The sequence below is a fragment of the Aspergillus niger genome, assembly GCF_000002855.4.
Source record: "Aspergillus niger supercontig An08".
Lineage (NCBI taxonomy): Eukaryota > Fungi > Ascomycota > Eurotiomycetes > Eurotiales > Aspergillaceae > Aspergillus > Aspergillus niger.
In genome coordinates this window covers 2736737-2752546 of record NT_166524.1, presented here as the reverse complement: position 1 = coordinate 2752546, position 15810 = coordinate 2736737, and the positions used below count along the sequence as shown (strand labels likewise).

Below are 15810 nucleotides of genomic sequence, written 5' to 3'. Positions count from 1 at the left end.
GCTCAAATTGTCGCTAGAATAATAAGTCAAGCGTCGCTTGTTAAGACGGACAATCACTCTTCCGTCAATAATGTAACCACTGTAGCGTGATATGTCCTACAATTATTCATTGGTTATTCCAAAAGCATGGCTACTGCACAGCGCATTTGCACGTTGCAAACGTTGCACGGGTAAAATCTGCCGGTATAGCTCTCCAAGATCTGGTTAGGCTTCGACGAAGGAGCGAGCTCTCCCATTGAGCAAACAGTGCAGGAGTGCGATAATACCACAACCAGTCCCTATGGTCTGTTGGGACCTTATTACCTCCTTCCGTCATCAGCATTGAAAGTCTTGTCTTCTTGGTTATGAGACGTTCCGGATGCTTTATTGACTGGACAGACAAGCAATAAGCCGTAACAAGGTCTTGGTATCATTGCAATCATTTCAGGTTCGTCGATCCTATAGATACCGGTGAATTTAACTGCTCGAGAGAGGGCTAATCGCCAACCCAAGGCTGACATGCTTTCTGGATTGTTTTCTTTACATTGCATTCAGTTGAGAAGTCCCAAAACAACTTGACTTACGCTTACCTAGTGGAGTGAAGCAATTCCCTATAGCACCGTGGGGTGATGACAAGATATATATGGGCAGATCAGCTTAAATTAAGTCGATATATATCGCTTGCCCTGAACCTCAGACTGGGAAGCAGATTTTATGAAGGCGAAGGAGTCGCACTTGGGCTGTGGTCATATACACGAGTCACTGTCATCGGACGGACGGAATAAGCTCAATTGGATGCAGTGCCTTTGAATTGGCACTATTTATCTACTAGCTAGACATGTACCATGGTTAAAGATATCTAATTAAGACTTCCACCACCTAAAGTGAGCGTAATCCATCAAGCCCCATTGTTATTGGACAGGGAGATAAAACTCTTTTGTCTTGTGAGTAATTGGAAATCACATAAATCATATTCCGGTTCTGATGCGGGGTTTCGGTCCCGGTGGGGTTAGATGTTTTCCGAAAAAGGCATGACCCGCTCGACCCCCCTAAGCCTTACACACTCGGACATAGCCGCTGTGACGGAGTTCACACTGCTATAGTAAAGTAGCTAGATTTGTACGGCTAGAAGGAATTTAGATCTCTTGGCCAAACCGCTCTTACACATTTTTGAGTTATGTATTGTTCTCGCTTATTTTCTGATTTCTTCGAAACGAAGGGCCTCAGATGTATGAGCCTATTGGTCTTAGCTATGTATAGTGTAAACTCTTTGTGATCCCTGGATCGTTCAGTAATTGCCTCTTAGTTCGCCACTTGCCTTCAATTTATATAGTCGTATGTCAATTGACAAGCGATTAAATGCCACCCTACGTAGTACATGTCAACACTATATACTGTAATGTTACACCGAGCCATGCTTCCATCTGATGCCAAGCTTCGTCTAGCGTGGACGCGCGTTGGGGTTGGTGAAATCAAAGAGTGGAAGTGGTGATACCGGTTTCCGGATCAGCTGTAAAGCCAATATCTAGAAAGTCCGTTTCAAGTGAGGTACAATACAACTTTCCGTTGGGGTTACGAGAATATGGTTCGTTTGGAAGGGTGGTGTCGTAGTATTAGGAAGATATCAGATACATCTGGCGGCCCAAGTCATACTTCACATGAAAGTGCAATGTGTCTGACAACGCCTTAACAGATCTGTACAAGTTTATGTAGCCTATTTATAGATCAGAAGAACAGGCGCGGTCTGCTCCGCCCCCAAGAGCAGAATTGACAACTCAGGAAACACAGTACAGTAGGTCTGGCATAAGCTGTTTTGCAGGAGGCAGCATCTTTTATATGTACCGAGACATTCGAAATCGGCTTCCGCCCCAAACACTCTTTAATTGCTTAGAAGCCCCACTTGTAGATCTTTAGCGCCTTGGCAGTTATGATGATGTTTTGTATGTTACCAGCACTGTATAATTCTGGAACTTTCTATTTCTTACACTGACATAGAAGTACAATACAGGCAACCAACGTTAACGACAATACGCATATCATCTCTTGCACCACCCATTTCTCACATCTTTTCGCACTCTCGCAAATAAGCAGCTGTTCATATGTTCCAAATGGCTCCCAATCTAGCAGCATCTCAGCATGAGCTCATTCGTGACATGATTTTAAGCAGATCATTGACTACTACTCAAATGGCTGGCGTGGCTGGTTGCAGTGAGCGCAGTATTAGATATATTCGTTCGAACCTGCGACTTTTCGGCAGTGTCAAAGCACCTCCAATCAAAGCCGGCCGACCGCGAATGGTAACCCTGCCTATGCTGGACGCCCTTTGCGAGCATCTCCTTACGAAGCCGGATCTGTATCTAGACGAAATGGCAACTTTCTTATGGCATGAATTCGAGACTGTAGTGACAACCGCCAGTATCAGGAGGGCGCTCAAATCCGTTGGATGGTCTAAAAAAGCAGCTCGTCGGATTGCTGGAGAGCGTAATGCGGACTTGCGGGACTGCTATTTTCATAGCCTGTCTGAATTCCGTTCGTACCACCTTATTTATGTCGATGAGTCGGGATGCGATAAGCGAGTTGGCTTCAGGCGAACGGCCTGGTCCCCTGTTGGAGTAACACCGTTGCAAATCTCTCGGTTTCATCGCGGACAGCGATATCAAATACTGCCAGCGTATGCCGAGGATGGTGTTATGCTTGCCCGTGTGTTCCAGGGATCTACTGATGCATCCATATTCGAAGATTTTGTGGAGCAGCTGCTTCATCATTGCGGGCGGTGGCCGGAGCCCAAATCTGTGCTGATAATGGACAATGCATCATTTCATCATACCGAGCGCGTGGAACAGATGTGCAGCGACGCCGGGGTGAAGTTGCTGTACCTGCCTCCATACTCACCAGACCTCAATCCCATTGAGGAAATGTTTGCAGAGTTGAAGGCCTTCATTAAGCGTAACTGGAAGGTATTTGAAGAGGACCCGAGCTCAATTTCGATGTATATCTAGAGTGGTGCATCGACGTTGTCGGTGCCAGAAAGCTGAGTGCAGAGGGGCATTTTCGTCATGCTGGGATTACTCTGGAACACTGCCCTGCCTCTGAGCTTCGACGGGATCCACCAGTGATCCAACACCCCGCTTTTATGTCGATCAGGACCTCGATGACTAATCGGGACAACCCTGCGTGTCAAGAAGTCAGAGGTATCATTTCAGATAATATGTAATAGCTACGCCCTGATAAAACCTCTCAGAACTCAACTGTAGCTTCGACTTTGAGCTTATCTGGATAACTAGCAAATGATCTTCCTAGGTTTGTCTATAGCGCTTTACGAATATGATGTTGGGAAACTGGCCTTGTTGCTCAATATTAATACACACCACTTCCTCTTTTTGCTTTTTATACGTTCTCGAGACCATGATTGGCCCTCTAACCGCGACAGCCTCCCAGTTACACGTGTCAGATGACCTTTGCAACTCCAACCTCAGATCTGTTTCTTGGAATATCTAATCCTGCAGTTCTAATGCCTCCTCTATCTTCCGACCAAAGTCTCACCACTTTATTGGATTAATATACAAAATGACCTTCACGCACCACGACTATACGGTCGCGTGGATCTGCGCCTTGCCGTTGGAACTAGCAGCAGCGAAGGCCATGCTGGACGACGTTCACCCTCCGCTTCCCCAACCAGAATCCGACCACAATGTCTACACACTTGGGAGAGTTGGCAGCCACAATGTAGTGGTGGCCTGTCTGCCTGGCGGCGTTTATGGGACGATATCCGCTACAAGTGTTGTGTCACATATGGTCTCTACCTTTCGGAATATCAGGTTCGGGTTGATGGTGGGTATTGGAGGTGGAGTCCCGAGCCACAGTGCTGATATTCGCCTTGGTGATGTTGTGGTCAGCAAGCCAACTGCCACTTCAAGTGGTGTTATCCAATATGACCACGGCAAGACACTACGCGGCGGTCGATTCCAGCACATCGGGTCGCTTAATAAACCTCCTCAAGTGCTGTTGAAGGCCGTGTCTCAATTAGAGAGTGATTACATGACCGGGAAAAGGCTGACCAGCGAAATTTTGGACGGTGTGCTGCACAACTGTGATACGATGGGAGAACAGTTTTCGCGACCAAAGGACGACTGGCTATTCCCAGCAACATACAATCATGAGGGTAGCGAACACGACTGTTCGGCGTGTGATCAGGCCCAGTTAGTTAACCGTCCTAAGCGGAGGACTGATGACCCTTGTATTTATTATGGCTTGATTGCTTCCGGAGACCAGGTCATGAAAGATGCCAAGACTCGCGATTCCATTGCTCGGGATCTAGACATACTCTGTTTTGAAATGGAGGCTGCTGGGCTCATGGACGAACTCCCATCACTAGTCATTCGCGGCATTTGTGACTACTGTGATTCGCACAAAAATAAACAGTGGCAAGGATATGCTGCGCTTGCGGCTGCTTCGTACGCTAAGGCACTTCTGTCGGTAATTCCTACTTTTCACCGCAAGGAATCACGTGATCCGAGGAAGCCAGTTTGGATGGTCCCCTTCCGGAGGAACCCACGGTTCGCAGGCCGGGAAGACGAAATCACCAGAATTGAAGAATTGCTTCTGCAACAGAACGGACCTAGCAAAATTGCTATCTGCGGACTAGGCGGTGTTGGAAAGACGCAGATTGCACTTGAACTGGCCTACCGCATGAGAAATCGAGACCCTAAATGCTCGATTTGCTGGATTACATGTACCAGCTATGAAAGCGTGGAACAAGCCTATATGAACATCGCCTCGAAGCTTAAAATGACTGATATAAAACCAGCAGAGGTGAAAGGAAAGGTTAAAGCTTATCTTAGCGAGGAGAGTGCCGGGAAGTGGCTTGTTATCTTTGATAACGCAGATGACATGGGAATGTGGAGCACAAACGATACTACTGATACAGTATTAACAGACTTTCTTCCTGAAAGTGAGCAAGGCCATATTCTCTTCACCACGCGCAGCCGTAAGGTAGCTGTGAAATTAGCGTCTTCCCATGTGATTACAGTCACTGAGCCGAACACAGAAATTTCTATCCAAATTTTCACGAACTCACTGGTTGATAAGACATTGCTTAATGATCGTATTACAGCTCTGAGTCTTCTTGAGCAGCTGGCTTGTCTCCCTCTGGCGATCACCCAGGCGGCAGCGTATATCAATGAAAACAGCATTGGCCTCTCTGACTATCTTCAGCTTCTACGGGACCAGGAGCCACATGTGATTGAACTGCTGAGTGAAGAATTTGGAGATGAAATGCGCTACAAAGACATCCAGAACCCTGTTGCTCTGACTTGGTTTATCTCCTTCCAGCAAATCCAACAATTAAATAAGCTGGCAGCGGACTACCTGTAATTCTTAGCCTGCATCAATCCTCGTGACATTCCACTGTCCTTACTTCCCCAGCCGATCTCGAATAAGGATAAAACCGATGCTCTTGGTCTTCTCAAGGCCTTCTCCTTTATTAGTAAGGGGGGTGGGGACAGTTCTTTAAATCTACACCGACTAGTCCATCTTGCGACTCGGAACTGGATGAGAAAGAACCAACAGCTCAGCCTGCAAATACTGAAAACTGCTGACCGACTGAGTGAAGTCTTCCCAGATAATGACCATGCGAATCGGCAGGCGTGGCGGGAATATCTGCCGCATGCTCTTTCACTAATAGCAGAAGCTGGATTTCGGAAGGAGCAAGAGAAATACATTGATTTGATGCAAAATGTTTGTAGTTGTCTCTACAGTGACGGACGATGGAAGGAAGCGGAGGAGCTGCAAGTGCAAGTGTTAGAGGCACACAAGCGAGTGCTAGGGCCCGAGCACCCTTCTACTCTTATTAGCATGAGCAATCTGGCATCCACCTACAGGAATCAGGGACAATGGAAGAAAGCGGAAGAGCTGGAAGTGCAAGTATTAGAGCTACGCAAGCGAGTACTAGGGCCCGAGCACCCTTCTACTCTTACTATCATGAGTAATCTGGCATCCACCTACAGGAATCAGGGACGATGGAAGGAAGCGGAGGAGCTGGAAGTACAAGTGTTAAAGACACATAAACAAGTACTAGGGCCCGAGCATCCTTCTACTCTTATTAGCATGAACAATCTGGCATCCACCTACAGGAATCAGGGACAATGGAAGGAAACAGAAGAGCTGGAAGTGCAAGTATTAGAGGCACACAAGCGAGTGCTAGGGCCCGAGCATCCTGACACTCTTACTATCATGAGCAATCTGGCATCCACCTACAGGAATCAGGGACGATGGAAGGAAACAGAAGAGCTGGAAGTGCAAGTATTAGAGCTACGCAAGCGAGTGCTAGGGCCCGAGCATCCTTCTACTCTTATTAGCATGAACAATCTGGCATGCACCTATTGGAATCAGGGACAATGGAAGGAAGCGGAAGAGCTGGAAGTGCAAGTGTTAGAGCTACGCAAGCGAGTGCTAGGGCCCGAGCATCCTGATACTCTTACTATCATGAGCAATCTGGCATCCACCTACAGGAATCAGAGACAATGGAAGGAAGCGGAAGAGCTGGAAGTGCAAGTATTAGAGCTACGCAAGCGAGTGCTAGGGCCCGAGCATCCTGACACTCTTACCAGCATGAATAATCTAGCCTTTACATGGAAAAGACGAGGTACGATTAAAAGTGCCCTCGCTCTGATGAAACAGTGTGCAGAGCTCCGCCGCAACCTGCTTGGTCCAGATCACCCAGATACCATATCCTCTTCTGATACTCTCCGTGACTGGGAAACCGCGATAGATTCCCCGATATGGTATAGTCGACAAAACATACTTGCCTTTTCTTTTCTTGCCTTGCCTTGTCTCTACTTTCTTTCGAAGACCCTTTTCAAGAGGAGGGTCTGGGATGCCTGATGTTTATATTGAAGATGTCTTCAATAATAGATAGTGGTCGAACATTCTAGCAGAGTCATTACCCTGGGTAATATGGATACGTTATAGAATGGTTTATGACGTCATGCTGAGGTACAATGGATACCACTGTTCGTTACGTCTCTGTAACATACTTACCGTTATCGGTTAGCGTGCGGGTTTTAGTCTTGGCAGTGGGGCGTTAAGAAAAGAGAACAGTAACACAGGCGGAAGGCGATTCTGAATCTTACAGTATCGGTCCAGCTTGTTGACTTTCTATGAGTCATTTTGTCAGATATTCCATGAGCTGAAGCTCACGAAATAGCTTTTCTAACTAGCTGACCAAAGGACCTGGAATGAGAGAGTAATTTTCTCATCAGAATGTGGTGTATATAATGCGGCCGGAGCTGAGGCGTAGTCTTGTCCACGAACACGACACGTTCCTAGGATATAGGATGTTATCCATCCTCACGGCAGATATAAACTCAGCAGCTGAACAGATTCCTGTCATGGCTCATCCTGTCGGCTGTTATCATTCAGACCATACAGACCACGAGCTCCCTTGCACTACGGTTATGGCGACAAAACCATCGACAGCCCGAAAGGAAGCATATAGATGGCGACGGTGGCTTGACCATCTGAGCGAGTCTCCAAGCTCGACCAACCACGCCATCCAGAGCCGTTACGTTGATATGCTGCTAGAGACGGAGAGAATACCCATACTGCATAATCTGATTGCATCCAGCTGTACCTGGCTTCTCCTAGCGGGATTCTTGGTCTTCCCAGGCACATTTTCTACGCTGCAAGACACCGCGCTGGTTGATGGATTGAAGGGCCGGAGACGGGATAATGAGATGATATCTGATGCTATCGAGAACCCCCCTCTCCTTGGCCTAGCCGTAGCGTCATGCGCCCTCGGTACCGCTGGCTGCGGCTGGCTTTGGTGGAGGTGGCGGTCGAATCTCATCTGGCCGACGCGCCAGATTTTCCTGTAGTGTACCTTCACCTCTACCAGGTTAAAGGCACTAACAGAAACTAGGCCGACCCTCATCCACTCCGTGACGGGCTTAGTCAATACGTTTTTGAACGTATATACAGCACGAAACCGGACCTGGTCCGTGATGGCAATTGCCACAGCAGCGGTGACAGGCGCATTTGCAGTTGCTGCCACTATTCTCCTCGGTATTATCCAGCTTGTGGCTCTGCAACAAATCAAATACGAGCATCAGGTTGCTGTAGCAAAGCATGCAATCCCGGATTACATCCACCCACATGGGATCTGTGAGTGCAGCAATAGGACGTTTGAAGCAGTGACTTCCGATGGAAAATAGTCTTGCTCTATATGACCATGAGCGATCCCCGTCTCACCTTACCTATTGCTTTTTCTCCATAAGAACAGATGCAAGTATACATGGAGTAGGCTCAGATTGAGTCAAGCTCTCTGCCTTGGGACGATGATAAGACTATACCTGTGGTATGTATACATGCGTTACCATGCGTGCTGCTGTAGAGAAGGGAGCACACCTGTTATGGATTTATCATTCACAGCCTGGTTACAGTATACAGACCAATACACAGGATGGCTTTGACCTGGCCTGGAATATAATGCTAAATACACAATTTAAGTACTCGATGAAAGGATGTAAATGGTTACGAGAGCTGAACAGCCAATAAGGTTGTGGCCTTGTGCCGTAGAAGAAGTTCTATAGGTGCTGAATCTACATGCCCGTAATTCATTGCCGTCAGTGATTTACTGTAGAGGTCGCTTGATTGAGCAATCACTCAGGAAGGACTGCTTGAGTGGGGCCACATTCGAGTCACGTAGTACGTGCAACAATATATGGTATATACTCTAATACCGGGTAAGCGTAGCGCCATGGCTAGCATCAGTGTAATCCAGCAGTTGAATTCGCAATGTCTTTCATCTTCACTACAGAGCTATACTGGAATAAGTCGTGCTGGGACTGCCTTGAATCAGAATGTACTTTCACTTCTCAATGCTGGAATTCAACATTTTCCCTAACGATAAGGCAAAACCCCAGGACATCGCTCTAGAAAATTCAGCAATTACTAGAGACAAGCTTCGGGGTAAAGGTGCTAAACAGCTACTTTCATCTGACAGAAGAAATATGGTACTGTAACTTCGTTTGGGATGGCCACTATGCATACACAAAGGATATTTGGGGGTGGAGGAGGGCTATTTCTCCAGACAACACCACGGGATCATAGGAACGGGCGACCGTGACCATACAGACGACTAGCGAGCTGTTAGACCGATCAGTGGTTGTCACATCGGAAGAGTCATAACCTATATATCGCGCGGTTCGTCGATGACAATGCGCTCTTTAATACGAATAGCAGCTATAGCCATCAGCCTAAACATGAGCCTTGTGGTATATCCTAGGGCAGAGTGAGCAATGCGCGCGCTCCTCAGCCAAGTAAGTGATGGAATTGCACATGCAGTAGACACTTCATTCCGAGCGCTTTCAAAAGCGATAAGGAAGGGTGGCCTCGAATGCAAACAATACCAAGGCTAGTAGTACTATCAAGGTGGCGTATGCAATGTGTGACAGCCCTTGCAAAGAGTCCCTTCTAAGGAGTCCCTTGTATGTCTTACTGGATTAGTATAATAAGTCCCATTTCCCCCAGGTTGGGCACTATGTATCCGCCACACCGGGAAGGCCAGCATTTTCGTCCAGCACCATCAAGAGCTCGTTGTGCTCCAAACCTGTATCTACTGGCAATCATGAAAATATTATGGGTGGTATGCAGTAGCATCATCACGTATACTGCCGCCCATATCCAGATGAGCGATCCTTTACCTATCCGTAGCCCGCTGAATACCAACAGTAGTATCAAAGATTATTCCTACACCTCACCCTTATCGGCAACGGGGTCGGACTATCCTTGCAAGGGCTACGCTCGCGATCTCTTCGACTCAGTTGCCGAGTATACAGCCGGACAGGAATATGCAATCACTCTAGCCGGAACCGCAACTCATGGCGGTGGGTCATGCCAGATTTCCTTGTCGTATGACATGGGTGAGACGTTCCGTGTCATCCACTCCATTCTCGGCCATTGCCCGGAACCTCTCCATTATTCCTTTCGAATCCCGGAAGATGCACCGCATGGGCCGGCCCTGCTGGCATGGACCTGGTTTAACAAGATTGGAAACCGGGAAATGTACATGAATTGCGCGCAAGTGACAATTCAGTCTCCTATATCAGATGTCGGGGCGCTGCAGGGAGAGATGCAGCAGGCTTCATGGCTGGAGCGGCCCCCCATCTTCCTCGCCAATATCAACGGCGAGGGGCAGTGTGTCACAATCGAAGGCGAGGAAGTGAGTTTCCCGATGCCGGGTGATAGTGTCGAAGGCACCGTTGCTGGTGGAACTGGGTATACATGCAGCAGCTCAGCTGCCTTTCTAAGCAAGGTTGCCAGCTCGCCTTCTTCGATGGCGTCTTCTATCCCCCTGCCAGCCCTAACTACGACTAGGCCTGGGATCATACCACCAGGAGAAAACACATTGAGCACGCAATCGGCACCCTACACGGTCACCAAGAAGGACTCTATTTCATCCACGATTCCTGCTGATTCTACGGGGTTAAGATACTCGACAGGAACTGGCACTAAGCCCGATATAACTGGGCATGTCTGCACACCTGGAGTAATGCAATGTTCTAGTGATGGTCATTCATTCTTCTTGTGTGATTCGGGAAGGCTTGTGCCAATGGGAGCTGTTGCTGCGGGCACAATCTGCAGGAATGGGGCCATTTTTCCTGCAGGCTGAAAAGGGTAGATTGCTAGTGCGGGTTTCATGTACGGAAAACCTAGGCGGACTACATGTATACTCTCCTTGCTGTTTGTGCTACTATTGATCTTGGCTTTGGATGGTTATCTTGTTTAGATAGCGGTGTTGCGTCTCACTATCACCAGTGAGGGCAGACAAGCGTATGATCCCACTGCAGAAAAAGGTATGCTTAAAATGACTTCTATCCCATATATCAGGGTTTATCACGGTGGTATGTGCTGTACAATGCAGAAGATGGAACCACCAAATATGTAATACTCGCTTGGCTTGACACATCCTGTTCTACTGTAAACGGACACGTGCCTCTTGTTGAAGATAAGACCAAGGGAACCCAAACCATCCAGTCCCGTAGGTGAGAAACAACAACGACTTACGGCTGATAGTAAATACTCGATTGTCGTTCAGTATTATCAGCCATTAACATCACCAGCAATCCGGCCAGGGTGCTGCCGTAATCGATGATGGTATAGTATCAGCTATTATAAAGACAAACACTGCCCTGGTGAGGTACTACTACTGCCAGGCACATTTGTTACATTGTTGACAAAAAGCTTCTTGAAAGACACACTGACGAACAAAGTCATTATCAGAGATGGCTACCGTGACGTCCATGTTTGGTATATTCGTGCTGGTGGCTGGAATGCCACCAAAGCCAAGCAATGATGCTTCCCGGCGCCAGGAGTATCTCCCCGGAGTTACTATCTCTAATTATCTTGCTAAGGATATCTTTGCATGGTCGGTCTCTAACACAACTGGTCCAATGATCGTAATTCCCTACCAGGAACAGTATTTTGAGTCGTGGAGAACCAGGGTGGATGGTGGCGGTATTTCAATCAAACTAGCCACTGAGCCAAATCAACGCAGTGTTCTGCAATTTGAGTATACCAAAATGGACGCGATCATCTATTGGGATGTGTCATACATCGACCTGGACCACGATTCCGATCTTTTCCAACATGATATAACGGTGACGTCAAATGACCCTTCTTGTCCAGTGGTGAGCTGCGCTGCCGGGGTCTATGAGTGTCATGAGGTCTACATGCACCCAGATGACAACTACGCTACGCATGGGTGCGCAGTGCAAACCCATCTTGGATTTTCTATTGGCAGCCGCAGTGATTCATAAGTGAAATACATAGTCTTGCGAGACCGGTCTAATCTTACTTGCGCGGCGTCTGGATACACACATCCCATGAGATATAGGCCACCTAGTCTGTGTTTTCCGTATTCAAAGGGGGTTATCCTGTCACAACATAAATAGCTGACTTTGACATACACCTCTTGGTCTCTAGATCGCGAAACTCCAAAACGTACCTGGAAGGATGTCAGCTAATGGAAGGAGCGCCATAGAGCCCGTGGGAACTGATAGGGTTTGGTAAAAGTCAAGATAGCTTTATAGAGCTATATCATTTTTCAACTTCTAGAACAGCAGACGGTCTATCTATCCAATCACTTAGGCTGACTGAGTGTATGTTTGCGCTACAATAGTGTCAGCTGCTTACACTTTGTCGCACAATACTAGATTAATGACATATGAGTATTCACATCCTTCAAAGCAGCATATGCATTGCAGAAACGGTGAAAACTCCAAGAAGCATGATTTCACGGGCCTCTTTTATCCACCTAAGATAGAGTTTGGTTTTCCATATAACCTTAGCATGGATGAATCCCAATGCTAGGTGTTGCTTATTAGCAGGTAACTCTACCCGCATGAGGCGTCTTCTGATGAACAACTCCCGTGTCGCAACGGATATCGATATGTAAGTTGGGAGACTGAAAAGTGAAGAATATACCAGAAGGGAAGACAGGGAGGCGGGACTGACTAGTATGTGGATAAAACACCCGAAAGAAACGTCTACGGGATAATGGCACGGCAGAACATGATTTTGTCATACCCTTTAATACACACAATGAAGAGAAGACTTTTTGATCAATGGATTACAGTGGAACAACCAGTTACAGTTTCTATCTACCTACATCTTCAGGTTTTCTAAGGTAGAACCAGCCATAGACAAACAGGCCTAGGCAAGGAAAGTGCTCAGCCCTGAAGAAAGAATAATAAACCGGCAATAAAATGGATCCAAACTTTCCCGGAGCTCACAATGAGGATGCCTATCTTTAACTGTTTGAGATGCTATCCCCACCAACATTGAGGCCAAAGATTGTTTGATTATCACATTGATGAGGATTATCACTCAAGCTTGCCGAAAACCAAACCGGCTCCCACGAAGTAACCGGCACCTGATAGGATGAGACGATCCCATTCGCTGTCACAGGGTTCTGGCTCAGCCGGGGCGCGTGGCATGGGTCTTGCGCACCAGACCTGTAGAGCGTGTAGGGTCCGTGGAAGCGAAAGACTACAGTGTCGCCCGGTTGAGCTACAATAAGCGATGGTTCGAACAGCGAGCTACTGCGATTGCCGTCATTGCCGTTTATGGGCATAGCCCCCACATCGACGATGAACAGGTGAATGGTGGCTGTGGTGTCGGTGAAGATAATATCGGCGGTGCTGTTCGGCTGCGGACCGGTTGTCTGCGATGCCGTTAGGCTTGACGAGGATTCGGCATGTTCGGGAAGAGGGGCCGTCGAATTTTTACCAGTCTCGGAATTTGCCTCGTCTAACTGGGATGAGTGTTGCTGTGTTTGAGACTCTGGCGGCCGGGAAGTTGTTTGCGATGTCTGTGACCGCCAGGACGACCCTGTCATCTGATCGACTGCTGATGCTGCAGTGGCTTCCATGGAGGTGGCCGTCGGCTTCGGATTCAGTCCCACATGTGTATCAGGATTGGTTGTTGCCGCAGCACCGGGGTGGTTGGTTAACCCTACAGGGCTTTGTGTTGTTACCCATACAGTTTGGGTGACGACTGCTGCCGTGGTCCTGCCGGTGTCCACGGTGGCAGTAGATGTGTGTTGCGCGACCGCAGTACCGTCATGCGATGTGAGGGATGGGGGTAACACGCAGCTAGACCCTGTCAGCATATACAGTCATCCCGACAAGCCTATGCTGTACGCAACCCACCTCAATGCCGGAAGAGCCGCCATGGACAGAAGAGCCGGGAGGAAGGCCACTTGTTGGAACATCATAAATACAGCTCCTACGACGACACTCCACGCTCTTCAAGAAACTAAGACAGGACTTGCAGCAGTTTCTAGGCGAACCTTGGTTCTTATTAATATTGTAAAGGCCTTCTACAGGCGCATAGGGCTTTTCTCTTTAGCCGGATGTAACGCCGACTGCCCTGCATACTTTATCGATGGTATTGGTACCGTATCTCTGCGGTTACTTTGGGCCGAAACTGCATCAATTTCGGCGACTCTGCCATTTGAATAGAGGCGTCAGTTTCTTGAGATTGTGCGCATCTTGCTGAACAGAGAACTGACGCAAGTGATCTTATAGCTGGGATACCCAGGTGGTGGATTCTCAGACACTGCTAAACACTGATATTAGGATCGTTGTCTGAGTGAGATACTGTGTCCTCGGTGTTAACTGTACCTGCCCTATTGTACTACTGAAGTTGATCAATTTTCCAAACTTCTATATTCTTCTACTTGGTATTGACCAAATAGGTAAGCCACATTGATCCCTCATCTTCAATAGGAAAACGCGACCCAGCTTTGACAGGGTTAGATTGGTGTGCTATGACTGGGGAATGTATATGAACCGCACAGAAAGCTCCTATGATCAGCAACAAATGCATACATGCATTCCATATGCTATCCCTACATTATAAGATGCACGATCAAAGGTTATTGCATGTGAATACACCTCGTTCTAGTAACGGATATTCTCAATGAAATGCTAGTACTGCATCTCGCAACTGTCCATGCTGTATATATTCAAGCAGCGAACCCCTTTGATGTCAGTAGAAGAAACTCTGTTCTTTAATGGCCTGGTTCTGTTGTTGCTATCTTCCCCATCTAGATCAGCAGGTGAATGTTCCCCAGAGATAAGTATCTGTTGCAATCAGATGCATGTATAAGTTCAAGGAGCTGACGGCAACAGTATTCAATCACATACCGTTGACGATGTTAAACATTAATAAAGCCCAATCAGTGGACTGCCATGATCGCGATACTCAGAGGCGATATGCGGGATATCTTTGGCTTGAAATCTCACTCACGCACCGCTTGAACGAAAAGCTGAAAACCCGGTGGTTACTCGAAAACGAGCATCAACTTCACCAAGCTCTGATATGTTGCCGTGTAACTAGACCAGCCCTAGAAGATGCACCTTACTTCAGCAATAGTTCTGCGGGGATATACGACTTCCACGGAGTCAGGGCACGCATTCAAATTCTACGCCAGCGACTGGAAAAGGAGCAAGAGCTCATTGACGAGACCAGGCAGCAGCGGAAGGCAATGGGATACAGAAAAAGCATAAGGTTTTGCCATATGTGCATTGATTCAGCTGAAGCTCTAATCAATATGTCGTGTGGCCATCGCATTTGTTGTCTATGCAAGTCAAGTTTCCCGTGTCAGATTGACAGCACCAGCCAGGCACCGATGTATGAATGTGGTTTGTGTTGGAAAACAGCATGTGCCCTGAAAAGCCATTGGAAGCAAACTCCTTAAACCCAGCGGAGAACAAAAGCTTAGTCAGCTACCCCTTACTCTGCTTTTTGGTGTCATAGATCAATCAATGTCATCAGCCGCTGGGATAGAATAACCACCACGAACGTCCTTGACTCTTAACATCTTATTTGCACAATAAGTACATAGGAGCTCACTAGCTAATTCTACATTAAAAATTTCGAGAATATATTTTACGTTTATTTACTTGGATACCGCCGAATAGGTCGGGATTCATAACTCATGAGTATCAGTCATAATATAGCTGCTTACAAGTGTATGGATCATCTATATTCAGGCTCTTACGAATGCGAACTGAGCCAGACACTACTCCGACATATTGCTATCTCAGTAATACTGTATGTAAGTCAGTCTATATCAAGATACAACAATCAGGCGAGAGTTCTCATTCGCAAGTAAACAACCACGCTTTAGCAACGTCCGCCCGTCTACATCATATGGACGTCATATCAGAGCAACAGCCTCCTACGGCGAAGTGAGGGATTTCTGGCTTGCATATATGTATTGTAACTTTTGTCTCTCTCCACGCTCCGCGGGCCTCTATTATGTTT

General features: G+C 47.3%; 7 protein-coding genes across 7 annotated transcripts; 5 read left to right on the top strand and 2 right to left on the bottom strand.

Annotated features, from left to right (window-relative positions):
* Nucleotides 1-204: 204 nt before the first annotated feature.
* On the bottom strand, nucleotides 205-530 carry An08g11630 (uncharacterized protein; the record flags this gene model as incomplete). Its single annotated transcript, XM_059749454.1, has 2 exons — nucleotides 205-295; nucleotides 352-530. 2 exons carry the CDS (start codon nucleotides 528-530, stop codon nucleotides 205-207), a joined length of 270 nt encoding a protein of 89 aa, XP_059604235.1.
* Nucleotides 531-2087: 1557 nt separating this feature from the next.
* Nucleotides 2088-3193, top strand: An08g11620 (uncharacterized protein; the record flags this gene model as incomplete). The annotated part of the gene is given in 1 exon segment (XM_001393225.3): nucleotides 2088-3193. A coding segment is annotated over 1 exon segment (1106 nt), but the record flags the coding sequence as incomplete, so codon positions are not given.
* A 353-nt stretch (nucleotides 3194-3546) lies between these two features.
* On the top strand, nucleotides 3547-6861 carry An08g11610 (uncharacterized protein; the record flags this gene model as incomplete). Its single annotated transcript, XM_059749453.1, has 2 exons — nucleotides 3547-5280; nucleotides 5404-6861. The coding sequence occupies 2 exons, from the start codon at nucleotides 3547-3549 to the stop codon at nucleotides 6859-6861; spliced, it is 3192 nt and encodes a 1063-aa protein (XP_059604234.1).
* Nucleotides 6862-7253: 392 nt separating this feature from the next.
* An08g11600 (uncharacterized protein) lies at nucleotides 7254-7853 on the top strand (the record flags this gene model as incomplete). Its single annotated transcript, XM_001393223.3, has 1 exon — nucleotides 7254-7853. One exon carries the CDS (start codon nucleotides 7254-7256, stop codon nucleotides 7851-7853), a length of 600 nt encoding a protein of 199 aa, XP_001393260.3.
* A 1422-nt stretch (nucleotides 7854-9275) lies between these two features.
* Nucleotides 9276-11795, top strand: An08g11590 (uncharacterized protein; the record flags this gene model as incomplete). The annotated part of the gene is made up of 7 exons (XM_003188719.2): nucleotides 9276-9296; nucleotides 9432-9464; nucleotides 9665-10525; nucleotides 10766-10832; nucleotides 10867-10880; nucleotides 11100-11171; nucleotides 11250-11795. 7 exons carry the CDS (start codon nucleotides 9276-9278, stop codon nucleotides 11793-11795), a joined length of 1614 nt encoding a protein of 537 aa, XP_003188767.2.
* Nucleotides 11796-12860: 1065 nt separating this feature from the next.
* On the bottom strand, nucleotides 12861-13750 carry An08g11580 (uncharacterized protein; the record flags this gene model as incomplete). The annotated part of the gene is made up of 3 exons (XM_059749452.1): nucleotides 12861-12992; nucleotides 13031-13631; nucleotides 13689-13750. The coding sequence occupies 3 exons, from the start codon at nucleotides 13748-13750 to the stop codon at nucleotides 12861-12863; spliced, it is 795 nt and encodes a 264-aa protein (XP_059604233.1).
* An 891-nt stretch (nucleotides 13751-14641) lies between these two features.
* On the top strand, nucleotides 14642-15241 carry An08g11570 (uncharacterized protein; the record flags this gene model as incomplete). Its single annotated transcript, XM_059749451.1, has 1 exon — nucleotides 14642-15241. One exon carries the CDS (start codon nucleotides 14642-14644, stop codon nucleotides 15239-15241), a length of 600 nt encoding a protein of 199 aa, XP_059604232.1.
* Between the last annotated feature and the right edge of the window lie 569 nt (nucleotides 15242-15810).